Source organism: Coregonus clupeaformis, chromosome 13, assembly GCF_020615455.1.
Source record: "Coregonus clupeaformis isolate EN_2021a chromosome 13, ASM2061545v1, whole genome shotgun sequence".
NCBI classification, from domain to species: domain Eukaryota; kingdom Metazoa; phylum Chordata; class Actinopteri; order Salmoniformes; family Salmonidae; genus Coregonus; species Coregonus clupeaformis.
The window spans coordinates 37,819,232-37,845,248 of record NC_059204.1 but is presented as its reverse complement, the minus strand read 5'-3'; the positions used below and the strand labels follow the sequence as shown (position 1 = coordinate 37,845,248).

At 45.9% G+C, this 26,017-nt stretch overlaps 1 protein-coding gene across 7 annotated transcripts in view; it reads left to right on the top strand.

Annotated features, from left to right (window-relative positions):
• The window catches only part of LOC121579901 (acetyl-CoA carboxylase 1), a 45,635-nt gene that overhangs the window by 17,325 nt on the left and 2,293 nt on the right, over window positions 1-26,017 (top strand). For 5 of the 7 annotated variants that reach the window (XM_045224361.1, XM_045224362.1, XM_041894869.2 and 2 more), the window contains 25 exons: window positions 3,767-3,910; window positions 4,079-4,181; window positions 4,374-4,481; window positions 4,569-4,625; window positions 4,916-4,960; window positions 6,057-6,098; window positions 6,877-7,092; window positions 7,220-7,375; window positions 7,525-7,749; window positions 8,795-8,950; window positions 10,544-10,690; window positions 10,908-11,177; window positions 12,476-12,573; window positions 12,820-12,940; window positions 13,147-13,257; window positions 17,572-17,715; window positions 17,857-17,977; window positions 18,920-19,016; window positions 21,282-21,378; window positions 21,486-21,621; window positions 21,786-21,963; window positions 22,108-22,220; window positions 22,987-23,141; window positions 24,676-24,846; window positions 25,762-25,898. In XM_045224361.1, coding sequence (XP_045080296.1) covers window positions 3,767-3,910; window positions 4,079-4,181; window positions 4,374-4,481; window positions 4,569-4,625; window positions 4,916-4,960; window positions 6,057-6,098; window positions 6,877-7,092; window positions 7,220-7,375; window positions 7,525-7,749; window positions 8,795-8,950; window positions 10,544-10,690; window positions 10,908-11,177; window positions 12,476-12,573; window positions 12,820-12,940; window positions 13,147-13,257; window positions 17,572-17,715; window positions 17,857-17,977; window positions 18,920-19,016; window positions 21,282-21,378; window positions 21,486-21,621; window positions 21,786-21,963; window positions 22,108-22,220; window positions 22,987-23,141; window positions 24,676-24,846; window positions 25,762-25,898 — 3,348 coding nt within the window. The remainder of the gene's footprint in view (window positions 1-3,766; window positions 3,911-4,078; window positions 4,182-4,373; window positions 4,482-4,568; window positions 4,626-4,915; window positions 4,961-6,056; window positions 6,099-6,876; window positions 7,093-7,219; window positions 7,376-7,524; window positions 7,750-8,794; window positions 8,951-10,543; window positions 10,691-10,907; window positions 11,178-12,475; window positions 12,574-12,819; window positions 12,941-13,146; window positions 13,258-17,571; window positions 17,716-17,856; window positions 17,978-18,919; window positions 19,017-21,281; window positions 21,379-21,485; window positions 21,622-21,785; window positions 21,964-22,107; window positions 22,221-22,986; window positions 23,142-24,675; window positions 24,847-25,761; window positions 25,899-26,017) is intronic. The other 2 variants (XM_045224363.1, XM_045224364.1) reach the window with 1 other exon arrangement.

Sequence of the window (26,017 nt, the reverse complement as noted above, 5' to 3'; positions counted from 1 at the left end):
CTCATGGTCTGAGAGTCCTTTAGGTGCCTTTTGGCAAACTCCAAGTGGGCTGTCATGTGCCTTTTACTGAGGAGTGGCTTCCATCTGGCCACTTTACCATAAAGGCCTGATTGGTGGAGTGCTGCAGAGATGGTTGTCCTTCTGGAAGGTTTTCCCATCTCCACAGAGGAACTCTGGAGCTCTGTCAGAGTGACCATCGGGTTCTTGGTCACCTCCCTGACCAAGGCCCTTCTCCCCAGATTGCTCAGTTTAGCCGGGCGGCCAGCTCTAGGAAGAGTCTTGGTGGTTCCAAACTTCTTCCATTTAAGAATGATGGAGGCCACTGTGTTCTTGGGGACCTTCAAAGGCTGCAGGCATTTTTTGGTATCCTTCCCCAGATCTGTGCCTCGACACAATCCTGTCTCGGAGCTCGATGGACAATTCCTTCGACCTCATGGCTTGGTTTTTAGCTCTGACATGCACTGTCAACTGTGGGACCTTATATAGACAGGTGTATTTCTTTCCAAATCATGTCTAATCAATTGAATTTACCAGAGGTGGACTCCAATCAAGTTGTAGAAACATCTCAAGGATGATCAATGGAAACAGGATGCACCTGAGCTCAATTTCTAGTCTCATAGCGAGGGTCTGAATACTCATGTAAATAAGGTATTTATGTTTTTTTATTTTCAATAGATGTGCAAAAATTTCTAAAAACCTGTTTTCACTTTGTCATTATGGGATATTGTGTGTAGATTGATGAGGAAAGCATTTCATTTTATCCATTTTAGAATAAGGCTGTAACGTAACAATATGTGGAAAAAGGGAAGGGAGGGGTCTGAATACTTTCCGAATGCACCGTATACATACTGTATGTCTATATTGTGCTTCTCTGGAAATGGGGAGTCAAAGTGGCACAGTGGTCTAAGGCACTGCATCGCAGTGCTAGCTGTGCCGCTAGAGATCCTGGTTCGAATCCAGGCTCTGTCGTAGCCGGCCGCGACCGGGAGACCCATGGGGCGGCGCACAATTGGCCCAGCGTCGTCCAGGGTAGGGGAGGGAATGGCTGGCAGGGATGTAGCTCAGTTGGTAGAGCATGGCGTTTGCAACGCCAGGGTTGTGGGTTCGATTCCCACGGGGGGCCAGTATGAAAAAATTATAATGTATGCACTCACTAACTGTAAGTCGCTCTGAATAAGAGCGTCTGCTAAATGACTAAAATGTAATGTAAAATGTAAAAGATGTAGGTTACTATATAATATTCTGTAACAATATTCTCAAATATTTCTGTGTGAAATGTCCTGTTTTGCATTGTGCTAGTTGTGTTCTGAATGTGCTGCTTGCTGCTGTCCTGTCCTCTCAGGAGACTGTCTTCCCAGCCCCTGCCCCGTCTTCGGACTCGGGACATTAAGCCTGTGTCTGTGGACAGTAACAAACAGGATCCTAAAGCACAGGATGATAAAACAAAGGATGATGCTAAAACAGAGGAGAATAAACCTCCAGATACAGATTACTCTGTGGACAGGTTGGGGCCCATAGAGACTCTAGGCTATATAACATTCTGTGAGCTAACTCAATGGGCTATCTTCTTGGCCTCTTTAAAAGAGGACTTGGCCTCTGTGTGGACGGGAGAGGAGGACCTCTGAATACTAAAAATACCTGGGGAAACTGGGTCTTTCTACTATTTTTGGCCGAGGGAAAATGTACAATGCTTCCATGTTCACTAACATTATACAGATATGTGCTCTTCTTTCACATAATCTACCTCTTAGCATTTCCAGTTGAAGTCGGAAGTTTACATACACTTAGGTTGGAGTCATTAAAACTAATTTTTCAACCACTCCACAAATGTATTGTTAACAAACTATAGTTTTCGCTAGTCGGTTAGGACATCTACTTTGTGCATGACACAAGTAATCTTTCCAACAATTGTTTACAGACAGATTATTTCACTTATAATTCACTGTATCACAATTCCAGTGGGTCAGAAGTTTACATACACTTAGTTGACTGTGCATTTAAACAGCTTGGAAAATTCCAGAAAATGATGTCATGGCTTTAGAAGCTTCTGGTAGACTAATTGATATCATTTGAGTCAATTGGAGGTGTACCTGTGGATGTATTTCAAGGCCTACCTTCAAACTCAGTGCCTCTTTGCTTGACATCATGGGAAAATCAAAATAAATCAAGCCAAGACCTCAGAATTTTTTTTTTAGATCTCCACAAGTCTGGTTCATCCTTGGGAGCAATTTCCAAACGCCTGAAGGTACCACGTTCATCTGTACAAACAATAGTACGCAAGTCTAAACACCATGGGACAACGCAGCCGTCATACTGCTCAGGAAGGAAACGCGTTCTGTCTCCTAGAGATGAACAAAAAGTGCAAATCAATCCCAGAACAACAGCAAAGGACCTTGTGAAGATGCTGGAGGAAACAGGTACAAAAGTATCTATATCCACAGTAAAACAAGTCCTATATCGACGTCACCTGAAAGGCCGCTCAGCAAGGAAGAAGCCACTGCTCCAAAACCGCCATAAAAAAGCCAGACTACGGTTTGCAACTGCACATGGGGACAAATATTGTACTTTTTGGGGAAATGTCCTCTGGTCTGATGAAACAAAAATAGAACTGTTTGGCCATAATGACCATCGTTATGTTTGGAGGAAAAAGGGAGTAGCTTGCAAGCCGAAGAACACCATCCCAACCGTGAAGCACGGAGGTGGCAGCATCATGCTGTGGGGGTGCTTTGCTGCATGAGGGACTGGTGCACTTCACAAAATAGATGGCATCATGAGGAAGGAAAATTATGTGGATATATTGAAGCAACATCTCAAGACATCAGCCAGGAAGTTAAAGTTTGGTTGTAAATGGGTCTTTCAAATGGACAATGACCCTAAGCATACTTCCAAAGTTGTGGCAAAATGGCTTAAGGACAACAAAGTCAAGGTAATGGAGTGGCCATCACAAAGCCCTGACCTCAATCCTATAGAAAATGTGTGAGCAGAACTGAAAAAGCGTGTGCGAGCAAGGAGGCCTACAAACCTGACTCAGTTACACCAGCTCTGTCAGGAGGAATGGGCCAAAATTCACCCAACTTATTGTGGGAAGCTTGTGGAAGGCTCCCCGAAACGTTTGACCCAAGTTAAACAATTTACAGGCAATGCTACCAAATACTAATTGAGTGTATGTAAACTTCTGACCCACTGGGAATGTGGTTAAGTAAATAAAAGCTGAAATAAATAATTCTCCCTACTATTATACTGACATTTCACATTCTTAAAATAAAGTGGTGATCCTAACTGACCTAATACAGGGAATTTTTACTAGGATTAAATGTCAGGAATTGTGGAAAACTAGGTTTAAATATATTTGGGTAAGGTGTATGTAAACTTCCGACTTCAACTGTAAATACTGCTGCTGGGCTACTCCGTGAGCAGTACATCCAGATCTATAAGATGCATATTCAGTTTTTATATTCGGATCCTCATTCACTGTTCTCTGTGAGAACACTATGCTGTATTAGTGTTAGTATGGAAGTGAATGAGGAGTCAGAATGTTCCTTCTGTCCCAGCAACTTATCACAGATATATTAAATACTGCTGGTTGGTGGGGGGCTCTTAAAGGTGACTCTCCTATGGGCCAGAAATGGATTCTGCCCTGCTCCCTGCTCTGGCCCAGCTCTGGGCTACTGAGTGAGTGAATGAGTGAGTGAAAGGGTGGGTGGGTGAGTGAGTGAATGTGTGTGCTGCAGGACCCCGGTCTAATGGCTGTCTGTTGTGATCCCAGGATGTCGTTCTCGTCTAACCTGAACCACTACGGCATGGTCCACGTGGGCAGTGTGAGCGACGTCCTCCTGGACACCTCCTTTACCCCACCCTGCCAGCGCATGGGAGCCATGGTCTCCTTCCGCTCCTTCCAGGAGTTCACCAGGTGAAGGCTGGGCAATTTTGACCTTTTCAAAATCATTACATTATGACTTTTATTATTGTCCCACGTTGGGAAATGGTGTTATTGAATTGGAGATGTAATACTGAGAAATTACCTCAAGTGTGTGTGTCTGTGTGTGGTGTCTAACCAGGATCCTTTCCTCTCCATCAGGAACATTAAAGACGTGATGAGCTGTTTCTCTGACTCTCCTCCTCCCAGCCCCACCTTCCCAGAGGGAGGGAACCCTGTGCTCTATGGAGAGGAGGACACCAAGGTCAGAACTGTCCGCTAGTACTGATTCTGATGTGTATTGTAACACTACAGAGTATTGTGACTAAGAGAGCCCTTTGTTCAATGCATGGCATCAAAGTAGAATTACCTTCCTGTTCTTCATATAGTCGCAATAGATAATTTCTCTCTGAATTGTATGACTGATGTTTTGCCTGCATGTGTTTGTGTGACCCAGAGTATCCAAGACGAGCCCGTTCACATTCTCAACGTGGCCATCAAGACTGACAGTGACATCGATGACGACGGCCTGGCTGCCATGTTCCGGGAGTTCACCCAGACAAAGGTAAGATGTTTAGGATGAGCCTTTCAGGAAGTACAACTGGACACCTCCGTCGCTCACACTTTCTCTTCCTGTGTCTTATTCCCCCAGAAATCCCTGCTGTTTGAACATGGCATCCGCAGGCTGACCTTCCTGGTAGCTCAGAAGGTGAGCGCTAGGACTCCCAATCCCCTACTCTAACCTCAGATCTCTAACCAACTCTCTTCCAATCACCATCAACTATCTTATCTTAATCACAATGATGCACGTTGGCTCTACAGACATCCAGACGGCACGAGAGAGTCACACGTTTAATTTGGAATGGCCTGTAATTTGACCATCGTTTGTATCTCAAATTTGGCTGTTTTGCTTGCTCTCTGTCTCTCTCTTTTCTCTCTCTGTCTCCTGTCCCTCTCTGTATCCATGTCTTGCCTTTGCTGTGGGGTTTGTGCTGACAGGATTTCAGGAAGGCAGTCAACTGTGAGGTGGACCAGAGGTTTCATGTGAGTAGTGGGAAGATGTGGATGATAACTGTGGAACAGTAGAGTTTGTCTTCCTGTATTGTCAACTATTTCCCTGGACCACTCGAAGTAGCTTTTGGTTGGCTTCAGGGAGATAATGAGGGCATTTGAGACTAAAGACATTTGGGTAAATGCCAGGTTCCCTTCTCTCTCCCTGCGTCAGCCCTCTGAATGATGCCCTTTCTTTTGACAAGAGAAGAACAGGCTCTGATGAGAGCTAATCACTGCCATTGGTGTGGCCCTCCTACATTAGAGACTCACTCAGTTCCTCTGAGTACACTGACCAGTGTATTCACACATAATAAATCCTGTATTCTCTGTTATGCTAACACCATTGTGTTGTCATCAAATCAGTCCTATATACAGGCTTGTAGTGGGCATTAGTGCCTCAGACTAATACACAACTGTCCTGTCATTATATACAGATTGAGTTGATGAGTGTTTGCAATTAGTCCGGTATTGTTTGGCCAAGTGGGGTGCGAGCCTCAAAGCCAAACCTGACAATCAGGCTTCAAGCTAGAGCGTTCAGAAATACAAATCGCTCCCTGTGAAAAGAGAATGTTTTATTCATTAGATTAGCTGTCGCTGCTCCCCTGCTGCCTGTCACTGTCTGTCATTATGTGAATAGGCAGTTTGGGAGAATACAACCTCAGACATCAGCACAAATGGGAAGAGATCAGGGCTGTTGAATGTTAAACAGGCTCTTCCTGATCACAGACCGATGCCATAGTGTTCCTCCTCACTGTCACAGCAATTCACATAGCGCTCATCACAGCTCATTGAGGGAGAAATGTAGAACCGTAGAAGGAAATGTAACCACTTAGTGTTGTTAGAATGTCACTCATTTTCACCTGCAGTCATTCTATTCTCTAGAGGTCATGTCTACCTTTAGTCTAGCTGATTCTGGAACTTAGTTGCAGCATAGCAGGGATTCTTGAAATCCTGGACTCAAAGCCCTAACTCTCTCTTACTCTGTATTAACCAGTAGAACTGGTAGGTTGACAATGTGTGTTCTTCGCAACATGTGAATCTGTTTGTGTAACTGTACTCTCTCCTCACCTGTCTGTCTCTCACACAGAGGGAGTTCCCCAAGTTCTTCACCTTCCGGTCCAGAGACAAGGTGCGTGTCTTCACACTGTCTGTGTGTCAATATGAACACTGACTTTATGAGCTACCATCAAATAACCAGTAATAGTCTGCTCAGGGATAGTAGTCACTGAACAGGTTCAATCCATCCCAAAAAGATAAGGGAATTCATATTTGAAGTGCTAACACTCAGACTGAATGTATAACTTAGATGAAAGATGAGCCCAAATGACCACGCTTCTCAATGTGTAGACTAGAGTTACAGCGGAACAGCTAAGCAAGTGTCAACTAACCAAGTGTCAATTTCACATGATGGCAACAATAGAGGTGAGGAAATTTGACTAAGATGGTTGCAGAAAAGTACCTTCCCTCCTTCCTTGCTCACCCCTTAGTTGGCACTGAAAGTCACTCCATTATGATCAATGGTGGCTCTTCCCCTGCCTAGGCCCCTGATAGTCTCACTACAATGGCACCACCAAAACTCATTACCGTAATTAACTATTTAATTATGTCCCCCATTTAAGAGAAATGACACCCATTAGCAGGCTGAGATTGCTTTTGATTTCATTTACTTAATGCAGTGTATGGCTGGCGGGCACCCTCTAGTCTTATACAAACCCAATGCTCCTGAAACAGCCAATTGGATGATGGTAGGGCAGCCTAACTGGTAAAGGCCTTGAGGAAAATTCATTCCCATTCCTTGAACCTTCAATTGGTTTGTATGACAGTATCTTGCTGTGCGTGACTGTCCTGCTGTGTGTGACGGTGTCTTGCGTCTTCCTGTGTAACTGATTGTCCCCCTGTGTGTCTAGTTTGAGGAGGACAGGATCTACCGTCACTTGGAGCCAGCGCTGGCCTTCCAGCTGGAGCTCAACCGCATGCGTAACTTTGCTCTGACCGCCATCCCCTGTGCCAACCACAAGATGCACCTGTACCTGGGCGCTGCCCGCGTGGAGGTGGGAACAGAGGTCACCGACTACCGCTTCTTTGTCCGGGCCATCATCCGTCACTCAGACCTGGTCACCAAGGTGAGAGCGATAGTGACACACTACTTACATGCCTGTGTGTGTGTGTGAGTGATTTAATACACCTGTTCAGTTTGTGTGTATGTGAAAACGTGCCCCTCTGACCTCTGCTCCTGTCCTTTGTCTACAGGAGGCGTCTTTTGAGTACCTCCACAACGAGGCAGAGCGTCTGCTGTTGGAGGCCATGGACGAGCTGGAGGTGGCCTTCAACAACACCACCGTACGAACTGACTGCAACCACATCTTCCTCAACTTTGTTCCCACCGTCATCATGGACCCCTCCAAGGTCAGTGGCAGCACACCCAAGATCTGTACGTACCCTGTGTTCATTGTTCACGTGTACGTTGTGTTTGTGCACTGTACATGGAGTGATGTGTTTTGGTGTTGTGTGTATTGTATATGCTTTATTAGTAACCTCTATGTGCCCATGTTCAGATTGAGGAGTCAGTGCGCTCCATGGTGATGCGTTACGGCAGTAGGCTGTGGAAGCTCCGGGTCCTCCAGGCGGAGCTGAAGATCAACATCCGGCTGACGCCCACGGGCAAACAGATCCCCATCCGCCTGTTCCTCACCAACGAGTCAGGCTACTACCTGGACATCAGCCTGTACAAGGAGGTCACCGACTCCCGTACAGGACAGGTGGGGCCCAAAGACCGACAGGTGGGGCACTCGCACGTCTTTCATCCCTCACGGCCCACACTCCCAAGCAATCACAGGCAGGGGAAGCAGCCTCACACAGAACCCTCAGCTCCCAGAATGCATCTTAATGGGCAACTCTTGGTTCATGCTCAAGTATTTTGAAGTTTAATTAAGAAATATATGACATGTGAACTGTGGATCAGTCAGTCTACTGTGTGAAGTGGAGCTGAGGGTTCTTTAAGTGGTCTGGCCAGCCTCTAGCCTGTTGGACAAGACTAGCAGTGATCATGATATTTTCCTTTATATAGGAGAACAGGTAAGTTGCATCCATCTATATATCATCCCATTCCATTGCAATACGAGGGTAAATGTTCCATAAGTCAAACAGTCATTGGCAGAGAGCATATGCAGGTAGCTAAGAGTGTTAAAAAATAATGCCCCTACTACTACGATGCGAGAAATAATGAACTGTAACACTTCCCATTTGTTTTTCTGGGCAGGTGCCTTATTATTATGAAATTCAATTTGGGTTCTATTTTGGAGCTGGTAGATGACGCTGAGTTGAGTGATGATCCGGTGCATTGTGCTCAGCCTTATTCATTAACACTTAACACAGGCGTGGCCAGGCCCATTCTTACCTTGTTCTCATGGACCCCTAACATGTCTCAATAGCCAGATGTGGTAGATTAACTCCTTTTATCTTCCAAAATGACTTTATTGTGTGAAGCACAAGAGAAACAGTGTTCTCATTCTGAGGAGTCGATATGTCTCTAATGTGATGTGACACAGCTCAGGTTAACAGGTCTGGTCAAAGGACCTAATCAGACGGAACAGCTGATAGGGATGGTAAAGAACATGACTTCATGTTCTCCTATTGCAGATATAACTGAATCCACAGCGCTGGTCAGCATTGTCACTGTTTCATGTTTCTTGGAATACGCTCCATGTCGGATATCTGTCTTCATTACATTACATATTGTGTACTGTGTTCTCTGTAGATATGTGTGTTGCAAAGGGCAGCTAGTATCCGTGTGTGGTGAGTGACTCTGTGTCCTCTCTCCTTCAGATCATGTTCCAGGCTTATGGGGACAAGCAGGGTCCTCTGCATGGCATGCTCATCAACACCCCCTATGTGACCAAGGACCTGCTGCAGTCCAAACGCTTCCAGGCCCAGTCCCTGGGAACCACCTACGTCTACGACTTCCCTGAGATGGTCAGACAGGTATGGACCTCGACACAACGGCTCACAGTGGTCTCCGTTGATGGTGTACATAAAAACATACTATCATGTTTGAGGTCAATTGCATTTCAACTCGGTCAATCCAGGAAGTGAATTGAAATCCAGTGCATGAAATGAAGATCTCACATAGTAAAATAAGGGGACATTTCCAATTTATTAATACAAATGTCTCCCCTGAATTGACTGAATTTAAATGGAATTGACCTCAACCCTGCGTGTTATCACTCTACAGTAGAGGTCTGCACGGGACTGATTTATTCTTCCCACTCCCGCCCGCACCTGCTGGCTTTCTGTCTGACCCCCACCCTCTACTGCAAGAACTGGTCCCGAACCCAACTGCAGTCCCGCAATATTATTTTAGGCGTATGTGACGCAGCTCCCTGGCCAGCCATGGTCGCAGCAATTTTGCGCCCTAAAGGCAATATCAAAATGCGCAAAAATAACCTAAGAAATAGGTTAAATTACCAGAGATTCTTCTGTGGCCCGTTATATTAGGCTATCGGTATTACTGGGCTATATCAGCCAATATGCTAGATGTGGTTTGAAGAGAGCAGAGTTGGAGAGACTTGCACTTTCTCTTGAGCTATTTTTATAGCCTACCTTTTAGGAGTGGGGTGATTTTCAGACGGAGACAAATATGGGTGATCAATATTTATGTCTAGGCAATTTAGTAAACTGTAGCCTAATCATATTTAGGAAGTACATTTCCTTGGAAAGATAACTGCCCCCGTGCTTCTCCGCTCATGTATAGGCAGCCTACTCTATTTCATTGAGACCACACGCGTTCCTGATCTTGCGTTTATGGCTACTGAACTAGAAGCAGCAAGAATGATGAGAGCGCACACTTGCACTTTGTCTTGAGCTATGTTTTGCATATAGGATATAGCCTACCTTTTAGGAGGACGAATTGCAGGCAGAGACAAATATGGGTAATCAATACTTATTGACAATGAAAAGGTGCAGCGCTCGCTCACCATGGTAACCTTTGCGCGCATTGTGCTTTTTCCTTTTCAATGATGATCATATTTTTCGATTGCACCTCGACTCACGTTGGTTGAGCGCCCTCCACTTCTTTCCATTATCAATATTTATTGACAGACACTAGTTAACTACAGTCTAATCATATTGAATGTAATTTCCTTGGAAAGATAACTGCCACGTGCTTCTCCGCCCATGTAGGCAACCTAATGTATTTCATTGAGACGACACATACTAGGCGCACTTGATCTCGCACGCCCAACTAGGAGAGGAGAGGTAGGCTAATTAACTTCAAGCAGCAAATTCTGAGAGTGTTTGAATAATGCGAAAAAGACGTGCTTTTAATACAATAGGTAGGCTAACGCATACAAAGCAGAAAGACGACCGTTTCCAAATAATCTGCGGGACAACAAAAATATTTTCATCCCAAAGTTATCTCTCTGACCGGCCGCTCCCAACCGCAGCATGAAAAATGACGACCTTGCCGTAATGATCTCTGTCGGGCCCTGCAGTACTCTACTCTACAGTAAGCATGTTATACTAAGAGTGAGCAGCAGTCCCTTGACTCCTCCTCTCTCTGGCTCCTCTTTCCCCCAGGCTCTAAAGAAGCTGTGGCAGTCCACCCAAGCCTTCGCCCACCTGCCCAAATGCCCTCTGCCCTCTGAGCTGCTCACCTTCACAGAGCTGGTCCTGGACCCACAGGGACAGCTGGTGCAGATGAACCGTCTACCAGGAGGGAACGAGGTGAGGAGTAACTCCTTTTAAACTTGCAGTTCCATTTCTATTCTGTAGGTGTCCCTGTGTTTCTTTGGCAGGATTGTTCAGTAGCTGTTTGCCAGGCATTGTCTTTATGCATATGTCAATTAATAGAAGAGTAATGCCCCTGTTTTGTTTGCTGTGAAATATGTATTGTCTCCACTACATAATACATTAATATGTGTACCTGTGTGTGTCCCTCTAGATTGGCATGGTGGCCTGGCGGATGACCCTCAGGACCCCAGAGTACCCGGCAGGGCGTGAGATTATTGTGATCAGTAATGACATCACACACAAGATTGGTTCGTTTGGCCCGCAGGAGGACCTGCTGTTCCTACAGGCCTCAGAGATGTCCAGGGAGAGTGGCATCCCTCGCATCTACATCTCTGCCAACAGTGGTGCCCGCATCGGCCTGGCAGAAGAGATCAGACACATGTTCCATGTGGCCTGGCAGGACACGGCAGACCCCTACAAGGTCAGCTGGCAGAAGGGGGGCATTGGGGTGTAGATGTTCTGTTGAAGAATTTTAACTCTACTTGGATTAGGAGATTATTAGTGTTGTAGGACTCTGTTAGCAGATGTCTCTGCCCATGTACACTACATAACCAAAAGTATGTGGACACCTGCTCGTCGAACATCTCATTCCAAAATCATGGGCATTAATATGGGGTTGGTCAACAGCCTCCAGTCTTCTGGGAAGGCTTTTCACTAGATGTTGGAACATTGCTGCGGGGACTTGCTTCCATTCAGCCACAAGAGCATTAGTGAGGTCGGGCACTGATGTTGGGCGATTAGGCCTGGCTCGCAGTCGGTGTTCCAATTCATCCCAAAGGTGTTCGATGGGATTGAGGTCAGGGCTCTGTGCAGGCCAGTCAAGTTCTTCCACACCGATCTTGACAAACCATTTCTGTATGGACCTCGCTTTGTGCATGGGGGCATTGTCATGCTGAAACAGAAAAGGGCCTTCCCCAAACTGTTGCTACAAAGTTGGAAGCATAGAATCGTCTAGAATGTCATTGTATGCTGTAGCATTAAGATTTCCCTTTAAGGGGCCTAGCCCGAACCATGAAAAACAGCCCCAGACCACTTTACAGTTGGCACTATGCATTGGGGCAGGTTGCGTTCTCCTGGCATCTGCCAAACCCAGATTAGTCCGTCGGACTGCCAGATGGTGAAGCGTGATTCATCACTCCAGAGAACGCGTTTCCACTGCTCCAGATTCCAATGGCGGTGAGCTTTACACCACTCCAGCCGATGCTTGGCATTGCGCATGGTGATCTTAGGCTTGTGTGCGGCTGCTCGGCCATGGAAACCCATTTCATGAAGCTCCCGACGAACAGTTCTTGTGCTGACGTTGCTTCCAGAGGCAGTTTGGAACTCGGTAGTGAGTGTTGCAACCGAGGACAGACAATTTTTACGTGCTACGCACTTTAGCACTCGGCGGTCTCGTTCTCTGAGCTTGTGTGTCCGACCACTTCGCTGCTGAGCTGTTGTTACTCCTAGACGTTTCCACTTCACAATAACAGCACTTACAATTGACCGGGGCAGCTCTAGCAGGGCAGAAATTTGACGAACTGACTTGTTGGAAAGGTGGCATCCTATGACGGTGCCACGTTGAAAATCACTGAGCTCTTCAGTAAGGCCATTCTACTGCCAATGTTTGTCTATGGATATTGCATGGCTGTGTGCTCAATTTTATACACTAATTTGAAGGGGTGTCCACATACTATTGGTTGCAGTCTGCAACTTCAAAGTCTTTGTTTCTCTCCACAGGGCTTCAAGTACCTGTACCTGACCCCTCAGGACTACAAGAAGGTGTCAGCCCTGAATTCGGTTTACTGTGAACACATAGAGGACGAGGGAGAGTCCAGGTGAGTCCAGACATTACCCCTCAGCCATATTATTATTCACTGTCACCCTGTTCAATACAGATAATACATCCAGCTCACTGGCCAGCGGAGAAACTGAATCTACAACCTGTAAGAGAATCAATGGACTGTGCATGAATACACATGAAGAGCCCCGGACAATGGGAGACATAGAATAAAGAAAAGGAGGAAGTGATGAGGTACAGTGAGAGAGGTGGGATGTGTCTGACAGAGCCTTTCCTTGTTCAGGTACAAGATCACTGACATCATTGGGAAGGATGATGGTCTGGGGGTGGAGAACCTGAAGGGCTCCGGGATGATCGCTGGAGAGTCCTCTCTGGCCTACGACCAGGTCATCACCATGAACCTGGTACGCACCGACACACTGGATGTACTGACATGCACACCTACACACACAACTGCCTACGCACTTAAGGTCTTTCATGTCTAAGTTACTACTTAAGTGCTGCTCTTAAGAGGCGGAGGATGGCAGATGTAAGAATGGGTTTACCCTGATCACTGACATGCACTTGACAAGTGGTTTCCTAAGCAGGCTGTGTGTGCTTCTCTCTCCAGGTAACGTGTCGAGCTATAGGGATCGGAGCCTACCTGGTCAGGCTGGGTCAGAGGACCATCCAGGTGGAAAACTCCCACATCATTCTTACTGGGGCTGGAGCTCTCAACAAGGTAAGGGCCAGCATCATTCCCCCTGTCCTGGCTGTACCTCATGGCACATGAAACTCTCACTGAAATACTGAGAGCTATTCTGGATGCAGCGTTGCAGTGCAGCTTCTACATAGGGACATTAGCTCTTTGTCTGTAGCATAGGAGGTCAGCTGTAGCACCCCCATGCATCACTAACAACAAGACTACACGTTATTAAGTTAACCATTTATAAAACAGATACAGTAAAGGTCTTTTAATACTCTTAATTGTCCTGTTGTTTTTTTAAAGAGAATAGGCGAGATGTTAATGTGTGTTTTTGCACTGTGCTCCGTCGTCTGTGACCCAAATAGATTGTTCCTGAGTTCATGCAATTAACGCATCTGCATTTTAATATGGAATTTCACTATTAATATGGAATTAGTTGAGCATGCCATTTATTTTGCAGTTAATTTGAGGAAGAGGACAAAGTGATGTGTGTGTGTGTGTGTATTTGTGTTATACTGTAGAGATGGAATGCTATTGAATAGATACAGTTGAAGTCGGAAGTTTACATACACCTTAGCCAAATACATTTAAACTCAGTTTTTCACAATTCCTGACATTTAATCCTGGTAAAAATTCCCTGTATTAGGTCAGTTAGGATCACCTCTTTATTTTAAGAATGTGAAATGTCAGAATAATAGTAGAGAGTGATTTATTTCAGCTTTTGTTTCTTTCATCACATTCCCAGTGGGTCAGAAGTTTACATACACTCAATTAGTATTTGGTAGCATTGCCTGTAAATTGTTTAACTTGGGTCAAACATTTCGGGGAGCCTTCCACAAGCTTCCCACAATAAGTTGGGTGAATTTAGGCCCATTCCTCCTGACAGAGCTGGTGTAACTGAGTCAGGTTTGTAGGCCTCCTTGCTCGCACACGCTTTTTCAGTTCTGCCCACACATTTTCTATAGGATTAAGGTCAGGGCTTTGTGATGGCCATTCCAATACCTTGACTTTGTTGTCCTTAAGCCATTTTGCCACAACTTTGGAAGTATGCTTGGGGTCATTGTCCATTTGGAAGATGCATTTGCGACCAAGCTTTAACTTCCTGACTGATGTCTTGACATATTGCTTCAATATTTCCACATAATTTTCCTTCCTCATGATGCCATCTATATTGTGAAGTGCACCAGTCCCTCCTGCAGCAAAGCATGATGCTGCCACCTCCGTGCTTCACGGTTGGGATGGTGTTCTTCAGCTTGCAAGCATTTTCCTCCAAACATAACGATGGACATTATGGCCAAACAGTTCTATTTTTGTTTCATCAGACCAGAGGACATTTCTCCAAAAGGTACGATCTTTGTCCCCATGTGCAGTTGCAAACCGTAGTCTGGCTTTTTTGTGGCGGTTTTGGAGCAGTGGCTTCTCCTTGCTGAGCGGCCTTTCAGGTGACGTCGATATAGGACTCGTTTTACTGTGGATATAGATACTTTTGTACCTGTTTCCTCCAGCATCTTCACAAGGTCCTTTGCTGTTGTTCTGGAATTTATTTGCACTTTTCGCACCAAAGTACGTTCATCTCTAGGAGACAGAACGCGTCTCCTTCCTGAGAGGTATGACAGCTGCGTGGTCCCATGGTGTTTATACTTGCATAATATTGTTTGTACAGATGAACGTGGTACCTTCAGGCGTTTGGAAATTGCTCCCAAGGATGAACCAGACTTGTAAAGGTCTACACAGGTCTTGGCTTGATTTCTTTTGATTTTCCCATGATGTCAAGCAAAGAGGCACTGAGTTTGAAGGTAGGCCTTGAAATACATCCACAGGTACACCTCCAATTGACTCAAATGATGTCAATTAGCCTATCAGAAGCTTCTAAAGCCATGACATCATTTTCTGGAATTTTCCAAGCTGTTTAAAGGCACAGTCAACTTATTGTATGTAAACTTCTTACCCACTGGAATTGTGATACAGGGAATTATAAGTGAAATAATCTGTCTGTAAACAATTGTTGGAAAAATTACTTGTGTCATGCACAAAGTAGATGTCCGAACCGACTTGCCAAAACTATAGCTTGTTAACAAGAAATGTGTGGAGTGGTTGAAAAATGAGTTTTAATGACTCCAACCTAGTGTATGTAAACTTCCGACTTCAACTGTAGGAAATATCCCTTAAGAGTGAACAATAAAACGGACAGCTCCCTCTTAACTAGGAGGCAGAAAGATGGTGTCACATCTGAATCTAAGAAAACAAATGATAATGGTGTTTTCTGATCCTCTATTTCTCTCATGCTGTGTACATTTTTCCAGCTCAGTGATCAGGCCCTTTTCTCCCTTGTTCTGTGGTTGAAACTCCCTCCACTCCCCTCGCCTCCCCCCTCCTCTCATCTCCCCAGTCATACTGCTGCAGCTCCTGGTGGAATAATAGAAAGAGAAGCGTGAAGTTGTTATTTGCATAGAAATGGCAACGTGACGCCTGAGGCTGCTGCTGGGGAGAAGGACACCCATATCATTTGTCTCCAATCAGAATGAAAAGTTTTGCTAAGGCAGATTGTTTTCTCTCTCTGTGCTCCATGACCACTGACTACCCACCGCTTCCTCCATCCCTCTCTCCCTCCGTCTCCACTCCCTCTCCACTCCCTCCATCTCTCCTCCCTGTCTCTGCATTAACATGACTCCATTCCAAATTACATTCCAAATTTGCGCATGACAAAACACAACTACATGCACGTTTCCATTTGCAGGTTTTGCTGCAAGCACGTCCGTGTGTGCGCGGGCGTTTTTGGATGCTGGTTGCTAGAGAAATGTCAGGAGATTGTGTCGGTTACAGTGTGTGTGACAGTAAATGTGGAAAATGTATCATATACATTTTTTATTGAAAACTAACAGATGTATCCATTTCGCAGTAAATGTGTAGTTTTCCTTCATTCTTTTTTTTTTACTATAACATATCAAGTCGATGGTTCCCAATTTTCCACATTGGCAGTAAATCTATAGTTTCCTTTTTTTTTTACTTACTGTAACATTATCAAATGGATGTGTCACAATTGAATGTGTCCATTCACAATGATGGTCCATCCATTCAGCAGTAGCCATGGCAAAAAAAAAAAAAGACATTCACTATAACCCACATATTATATCCCCATAGACTCCCTGGTTCACCAAAGCCGTATGAAGAGGACATACACACATCTTGATACAGTCATTTAATTCACTGATGGACATCTTTCTCCTATTTGTATGGTGGCTGGATAGTAACTACTGGCACAAATATCCCAGTGGGCCTATGTCCCTCCCGCTCTCCTCTCCCTCTGCTGTGGAATCTTAATGAACCCAGGCCCAGCCCGGTGGCACTCAGGCCCTGCGTCTGCCTGTCAAGGTGACTGCAATGCTGGCCGGGGCCGCGGGCTGTCCTGACAGCTTTAGGAGAGCGCCCAGGATTTGTAGCCAGGGACATAACCATTAATGGTAATAAAGAAAGTAAATGATGGCCGAAGAGGTGAGAGCTGAGAGTGAGCAACGAGCACCTCTCTGTGTTTTACCGAGCAGTGTCCTTTGAGCGGCCGCCCGCCCCTGTGTGTGTTGCGGGGGCGGGGAGGTTAATGGGTCCGGCGGGTCACAGGAGCAGTTTGGACGCCAAAATGAGTTCAGTGGCCTCCATGCCATCCTTCATTAGCCTCTCACACCTGGAGACACGCACAATAAACCAATATACACACACTCATACAGGCAGTCTCATACACGTGCTATTGTGTGTGTGTGTGTGTGAGCGTGTGTGTGCGCGTGCTTGTCTTTCTATGCGTGTGGGTGCTCATAAACTGGCAGTGTGCAGCTCTTTGTCATGGCTCCTGTCAATAGTGTGAGTGGATAGAGTGTCAGGAAGGACAAATCTCAGGTATTAATTCACTCTGGAGGTTACAAATAACGCGGCCGCCTGGGAGAGCGCCAGGTGCCCGTGGCGCCCAGTGAATGCTTTGATAGTGATCCCTGGCCACCGATCGACAGTATTGACGAGGCCAAGGTACGGTGGTGAGCAGCAGGGTCCCTGTCACCTGAGAGATAGGTCTGTGTGTGGGATCCTATTGATCCACAGCCCCAGGGACCAGGGCCCTGGTGACACCACCTTCCATCCCCAGCCTCAGAGGGTTGAGCTATTCCCTGTAGTGAGAAGAATGGGTAGCCATTACCTACCCATACCTAATGTCTAAATATTGTTGGTGGTCTCTCAGCTAGTAGTTTGTAGGGAAATCGGCTAACATGGTTTGGTTTCGTTTGGTTTGACACATGACTATGGAAGAAATCACGAATGGTAAACAGAATATGACATCACATCACCCCCATCTTGTTCTTTCCCCAGGTGCTGGGTAGAGAGGTGTACACCTCCAACAACCAGCTGGGTGGGATTCAGATCATGCACAACAACGGTGTGACCCACAGCACTGTGTGTGATGACTTTGAGGGAGTCCACATGCTACTGCACTGGCTCTCCTACATGCCCAAGGTTAGCACCAGCTCTTATCAGCATTTAATCCATTGTCCATCCATTTAGGCTTATCTAATGCAAATGTACCTTTACACTGTTAGCTTCTCAGTGAAGCTGTGTTAAATGCAGAGTCAATGTTTACATGTCCCCCCCTCTCAGGACCGATCTAGTTCTGTGCCCATCATCAATGCCAAGGACCCCATAGACCGGCTGGTGGAGTTTATTCCCACCAAGGCCCCCTATGACCCCCGCTGGATGCTGGCAGGACGCCCCAGCCAGAGTGAGTACCCTCCTTCCTTCCTCTCAGAGATGAACATTTACAGTACTCCACAAACAAGAAGCAACTACTTTTCACTTACCACATTGTGCACTTGCAACATAATGCAGACTCAGTGCCACAGTCATCGCTTATCACCTACCTATCTAATATTTCCATTGCTGTGCAATAAAGGATCTTCATAATTCTCTCCTATCATAATAATCACTCACTTGTAGTCATTCATCCTCTCCTCCAGTCACAGTAATGCTGCATCAGCAGGTGTTGAAACAGCAGCTCTTCATACTTCAATTTAGTGTGAGTGTCATTTAAAGGTTGGCCTGCGATTTGCGCTATGATCATTTCAGGCAGATCTCCCTGAGGTCAGGGGTTAAACTAATTCCTGTTTGTTAGAGAGGGTTATAGGCTCTCCACACACTGAGAGACACGGTGAACCCTGAGCATCATTCTAGCTGGGTGGATGAAGAGAGAGAGATAGCAGGGGAATGGATGGCTGGTGTTATACATGCAGGGTCAGGCCCGAGCAGATTCCATATCAGTGTAATTACAACTTTGGGCAGAAGGAGAGATTGGGGCCGGTAGGGCGGTGCGGTGTGAGGAGAGACCAGTTCATGTCTTTAGTTGTGATGAGTGGGGAGGCTTAATTGAATGGTAACCTCTTAGACTAGCCCTGTCTTGCTCACTCTGCCAGGAGCAGGAGAGCTGAGCTAGGCTCTTTACAGCCTCATCCGTCATGGGACCTGACAAGATTAGAGATTTCTGTTTAAAAAGAAAAAACACTGTTTTTGCCCTCATGGATATGACAGGAGTGTAGAATCTGGAGGGAAACAAGCATTTTTCTGCCAAGTAACGGAATGTTTTATTTCTTATTTACAAATGTTTACTTTGTAATAATAAATTATTTAAACTCTCCCTCTCCTCCTCTCTCGCTCTCTCTCTCTGCAGCTCCAAAGGGGCCGTGGCAGAGTGGGTTCTTCGATCATGGCTCGTTCTCAGAGATCATGCAGCCGTGGGCTCAGAGTGTGGTGGTGGGCAGAGCCAGGTAAGGAACCACATCACTCCACTGTTTTTAAGCAATATAGACACGCTATAGTCCTTTGATAAACATACCAGGGGCCTCATTTATAACTGGTGCATAATTTTCACACTACATTTCTGCATGCACCATTTTTTAGAAGAATACGTACATATAAAAATATTGAGATTTATAAACTTGGCGCACGCTTTGTATACGCGTGTTTCCCATTATAAATCAGTCATGTCATGAAACTGTGTGCGTGAACGAGCATTATAACCGCCATGAACCTTTTATGGTGACAAAACGCCCTGTATTTGCTGTATAATTTGGAACTATTGGCATTAGACCATGGCAGTTTCTAAAAGAAAGAGCAATGGCAATTTTTATCACATTTCTGTAGAGGTGTGGGCAGAATGTTTTCATATTTTACAGTGACTTTTTCGAACTAAACATGCATGCTGCCTATAGCGAGTGCCAAACACTTGATTGATTGTATGTTCGAAACTATTTAAAAGTAAATGCTACAGCCCACACTTCTATGCAAAAGACAAATTGTTGTTCAAAATTTTTGCTTATCAATAGATGATTGGGTTTCTATCTCCTGCCTTGGTATAGGATTAAATAGGCTATGATGTCACGCGCCTATCACACAGCAATACTGTAGCCTATACCCAGACTGTCACATCTTTTACATAAGCTACCAGTTTATTTACTGTGTTGGCAGAATGTATTTTTTCCTCCCAATTTCAATTATGATCTTGTCTCATCGCTGCAACTCCCCAACGGGCTCGGGAGAGGTGAAGGTCGAGTCATGGTCCACTGAAACATGACCCGACAAACCGCGCTCCTTAACACCTGTCCGCTTAACCCGGAAGCCAGCTGCACCAATGTGTCGAAGGAAACACTGTTCAACTGACGACCAAAGTCAGTCTGCAGGCACCCGGCCTGCCACAAGGAGTCGCTATGGCATGATGAGCCAAGTAAAGCCCCCCCCCGGCCAAACCCTCCCCTAACCCGGATGATGCTGGGCCAATTGTGTGCCGCGGCCGGTTGTGTGACAGCCTGGGATCGAACCCGGGTCTGTAGTGACGCCTCAAGCACTGCGATGCAGTGCCTTAAACCGCTGCGCCACTCGGGAGGCCCCTTTGGCAGAATGTTTTAATCTTTTGCAGTAATTTATGCTGTATTTGGTGAAGGACTGTGACAGTTTCTGAAAGAAAAAACAATGGCAAATTGTTGTGGCTCTGTCTGCAGAATGTTTGAATTCAACAATGTTTCCCTCCCTCCCCCAACCTAATATGCTGGACCGCCCATGAATTCTGAAACATTGTCTAGGCTGCTCATAAAATAAAATGTACAGTAGGTTACCAACAATAGTAGCATACATGCATCAGATCAAAAGATCAACTGTCCTATGGGATGGCATACAGCAAAACCTGAAATACATAGCCTATCTGTTAACTTGGCTACTAGGCCCAATTAGATGAGAGCTGTGCATGGTAATTTGTTGTATGACTACTTCAAGATGCTAACCCATCACGGCCAGAAAAGGTGAGGAATTTATTCTGCAATGGTTATGAAAATAAATAGGAAAAGATTCCTATGTCTAATTATTTTCGCTCTTCTCACTAAAAGCAAATGGCTGCATCTTGTTCTTATGAATAAGCTTATCATATCCATTTGCACAAAATACTTACTTGCCTGCTTGCAAAAAAATACTTGTACGTACGCATGGTCTAAAGTTTGCGTGGAGAAAAGGACATTCTCACGCCAAGTTCAGTTTTTATAAATGACAACTTTTGCGGGAAAGCTGGCACATGCATGTTTTGGGGTATATTTGTACGTATGCAATGTTTAGAAATGAGGCCCCAGACCATTACCAAGTCTATCTCTCAAGGGTAATCTTGGTCACAACATCATTTGTTTAGAATGTATGTAGTTCTAGAACAGGATGTATGTGAGCCGTGCAGGAAATGTGTTAAATGGTCTATCTGATCATTCCGCTGTTTATAAAATAATGTGGTCATGCAAGTCCATCTACATTTTCCAGTACTGAAACCCCCTCCTGCCTGATCTCTGATTCAGAGGGGTTGGGTTAAATGCGGAAGACACATTTGAGTTGAATGCATTCAGTTGTACAACTGACTAGGTATCCCCCTTTCCCTTTCACATAGCTAGCTCACCCATCTTAACCTCACACGTTGACCTGTCTGACCTCTAATGCCTGACCAATCAGCCCCCAGGGGTGCATAGTTGTGTATCCTGATGTGACCCTCTGCTCTCTCACAGGCTGGGTGGCATCCCTACTGGAGTGGTTGCTGTGGAAACCAGATCAGTGGAGCTGTCAATCCCAGCCGATCCAGCAAACCTGGACTCTGAAGCCAAGGTAAGTTCCTCCTAATATACACTAGCCTGTGTCCCAATACATGTATACCCACATGAACACTCACAGAAACACATGATCACTAGTAACCCTTTATGTCCTGCTCTCAGATCATCCAGCAGGCAGGCCAGGTGTGGTTCCCTGACTCAGCGTTTAAGACAGCGCAGGCCATCAAGGATCTGAACCGCGAGGGCCTCCCTCTCATGGTGTTCGCCAACTGGAGGGGCTTCTCTGGAGGCATGAAAGGTACCAGAGAACGGATGTTTATATATCTGTCAGTTATACCGGTGTCTGTGGGTTTTACATTTACATTTTAGTCATTTAGCAGACGCTCTTATCCAGAGTGAGTGCATACATTTTTCATACTGTTTTCAGTCTCATATCAAATTCCTCTCCTGTGCCTCCGTCAGATATGTATGACCAGGTGCTGAAGTTTGGGGCCTACATCGTGGATGGGCTGAGGGAGTACCGCCAGCCTGTTCTGGTGTACATCCCTCCCCAGGCTGAGCTGAGAGGGGGGTCCTGGGTGGTCATAGACCCCACCATCAACCCCCGCCACATGGAGATGTATGCTGACAAAGACAGTCGGTGAGTTTGACTTCCATCCACTAAGTCACTGTTTTAGACGTTCAACGAATTTTGATGTGGTTTGATGTATGCTCAGATCAGTGACGTTAGGATACTATGTAGAGACTGACTTCTTTATAAATCCCTCTCTTCTCTGCTCCACAGTGGTGGAGTGTTGGAGCCAGAGGGGACGGTAGAGATCAAGTTTAGGAAGAAGGACCTGGTGAAGACCATGAGGAGGGTGGACCCTGTCTACTTGGGCCTGGCAGAGAGACTGGGTGAGTCCTAGAGCTTTATTAATACTTTCTCTCCCTCTGTATCGCTCTGTGAGGGAGGAATGATAATATCTAGCGGGGCACGTGTGTGTGCGTGCGTGCTACTGCTGTAATTCCCTGTCACTCTTGTTCTTTATCTGAGGATGATTGTATCGTCCCTGCTCTGTTCCCTGGGGAGATGTGTCAATCACGGCAGGGCCAGATCAATCAGCAGGGCCTGCTGTCTCCCTCTCCTCCCCACCTCGCCCCGTCCTCCCACCCAACCCGGCCTATTGATTTTCCTCTGGGCTCACAGGAGCACCATGAAGCCATAGAGCTATGGGCCAGCGCCGGGCCTCTAGGGGCTGTGGTGGGGAGGCTGACCGATTGGCTCTGACAGAAATCAATCTCTGCTGACAGGCAGCACAGCAGCCAGGGATTCTGGATAACACTGAACCACAACAGACAGTGATACTGAGAGCTGAGCTGAGCTGTACGGTCATAAATAACCCATGCTGAGCAAATGGGAGGGAATGTATCTTACCTCTAAACCATTTCTCATAGAACCAATACAATGCTAATGGGACAGTAGCTGCTTACCCCAAACAATCACACTGTCATACAGAACAGATACAGTGATAAAGGAAGTGTATCCCATCCCAAATGCTCACGCTGTCACATTGACATAATGTCCTTGGAATGTTCTCAGTATGCAGCTGGCTTGCATCAGACCTCACTGAATAATATTGGGTTTGTGTTGTAACCCTCCTGGTCATGTCTCCCTCCCCAGGTACCCCAGAGCTGGGCCTGCCAGAGAGGAAGGAGCTGGAGACCAAACTGAAGGAGCGGGAGGAGTTCCTGTTACCCATCTACCACCAGGTGGCCGTGCAGTTCGCAGACCTCCACGACACCCCGGGACGCATGCAGGAGAAGGGCGTCATCACGGTGAGACGACACGGTCACAACATCACGCTGATTCAAACGTGATCAGAACACGGATTGTCAAATCAAATCAAATGTTATTGCTCTCATACACATATTTAGCAGATGTTATTGCAGGTATACCGAAATGCTTGTGTTCCTCGCTCCAACAGTACTGTAATATCTAACAATACACATAAATCTAAAAGTAATAGAATGGAATTAAGAAATATAAGGCCTCTTTGACGTGTATAGGGGCGTACTCCCTCTGCTGTCTCCTGAAGTCCACGGTCAGCTCCTTCATTTTATTGACATTGAGGGAGAGGTTATTTTCCTGGCACCACTCCGCCAGGGCCCTCACCTCCTCCCTGTAGGCTGTCTCGTCATTGTTGGTAATCAGGCCTACCACTGTTGTGTCGTCAGCAAACTTGATGATTGAGCTGGAGGCGTGCGTGGCCACGCAGTCATGAGTGAACAGGGAGTACAGGAGGGGGCTGAGCACGCACCCTTGTGGGGCCCCTGTGTTGAGGATCAGTGTAGTGGAGGTGTTGTTTCCTACCTTCACCACCTGGGGGCAGCCCATCAGGAAGTCCAGGACCCAGTTGCACAGGGCGGGGTTCAGACCCAGGTCCCCGAGCTTAATGATGAGCTTGGAGGGTACTATGGTGTTGAAGGCTGAGCTGTAGTCAATGAACCCCATTCTTACATAGGTATTCCTCTTGTCCAGATGGGATAGGGCAGTGCAATGGCGATTGTAACAGAACAGTATGGAAATGAAGGTCACAAAAGGCCCCATAGCTATATGTGAAGACATTTTACATTAAAAAGTGTTGTTCTATGGTGTCTCATTCCAATACACACAGAACTGTATCTATGCGGTATGTGAGTAACCAAGCCTGTATTACCCACAATGCAGTAGACTGGTGCAGTCGATGACATGCCTAGGGAATATAGTGTTCAGTAGATGCCTAGGGAAAAGAGTGTTCCAATCTCTCTCAGGCTGTGAGACGTGTCTTTATAATTACCTGCTGATGACCCGGCCCATCACCTCAGCAAGCACAGAACAGCCCCAGGCAGGATTCCAAGCTCTCTCCATCACACACACACTCTTGCAACACACGTACGCACAATGGGTTCATGAGAGGAAGGCTGCTAGGGCATTTCTGTAACTGAAGTATTTCTATAATAGATGACAATCTCAGTTGCTCTCAAGATGCCTGTAAATGCAACAGCACAATTATCTGTGATAGATTCCTGCAAATGCAACCGCACAAGAATCTGATTGACAGACACACAGGTGCTCAGTAGAATACCAAGGACAGATGACTTCTAGTGTCTGGAGAGCCTCCTGCACTCATAAGTCATCATATCATGATATACAAAGATATTTTCTTCCGTTCTTATGTAAATTGAGTAATGTCAGAAATGAAAAAGATATTTGGGGGCAATAATTACACAATATTAGATTATATTTAAATTTTCTAATATCAGTCAGCCAGTATGGCTTGTCAGTGAGATATCTAATCTCTGAAGCTCTGCTGTGTGTGTGGTTTCCCAGGACATCCTGGAGTGGCGGACATCACGTCACTTCTTCTACTGGCGTCTGAGGCGTCTGCTGCTGGAGGACACAGTCAAGATGAAGATCCAGGTGGCCAACAGTGAGCTGACCGATGGACAGATCCAGGCCATGCTGAGACGCTGGTTCGTAGAGGCTGAGGGGACCGTCAAGGTGACTGTCCATTACCTGCTCCTCTACTTTCCTCAAACCAGCCCACCACAGCACAAAGACACTGACGGTCACTGTCAGCTAGAGGCTGCAGATTATACATCTATACCTTCCTTCAGTCTGGTTTTAGGAATTTAAAAAAATATATACATTCTGATCAGTTCAATTTCAAACCAGGAGTTGTGGTGTCTCGGTTATGGCTAGGTAGAATGAACTAGAGGTGATGCTGATAGAATAGATGTCCCTCAGCCCAGACTGCTGCCTTTCAGGGGTGACTAGAAAAAGCCCAGCTCCTGAGGTAGACTGAGAGTATCTCTTTAGAAGCGGTCGTCTTGTTAGCTAATACATTACCCCAATCAGGGCCGGCTATCTTAAGCTACAATTAATCTGAGCCCTGGCACGTGCAGATAGGAGAGGGACTCGCTGTTTCTTAATTAAAAGCAAACGGATTAAAAATGATTAATAAGGGCATTAAATGTTCTTGCGGACTACAAGCAGGAGGGCTCTTAAAACAGCGTGAGGCCATTACCGCCCTCCCAATCTGCCTAAGCCCCCGTCTGCCTTTGTTTGGGATCAGAGACTGGCTGCACTCATGAATATGGATTTCTCAATCAGGTCCAGTCAAAAAGGCATCAGGGGCCTACTTTGTAGCTCTCGCACTTTCACTTCTGATAGGAAAATGTGGGTTTTTGTGTGGGTTTTTTCCCCACTTTCTTGACTTGCTCGTTCAAACAAGCAAGGTTATGAGAAAATGATTGTAGTACTCTCCTGCTCGAAACAAACATGGGGTCAGACGTGGGTGAAATTTGAAATACAGGTGTTTTCCCACTGATATGGATAAACTTTAGCCCAAAAAAAGAATCTGTCACTGAGAAGTTGGAGTAAATCTTCCTCTATTCTCTCTCTGTGTGTGTGTAGGCTTATCTGTGGGACAGCAATGAGGAGGTAGTGGAGTGGCTGGAGAAGCAGCTGAAGGAGGAGGAGGGGGCCAGGTCTGTCATCGACGAGAACATCAAGTACATCCGCAGGGACCACATCCTCAAGCAGATCCGCAGGTGAGACAGACAGCCTGTTTAATAGGCATATCCAACCTGATCTCATAGTTTCACTTCAGGATTTGACGTAATTGAATGAAAGTTGATTTTTGACCCATTCATTCTGTTAAGTTTAGGTA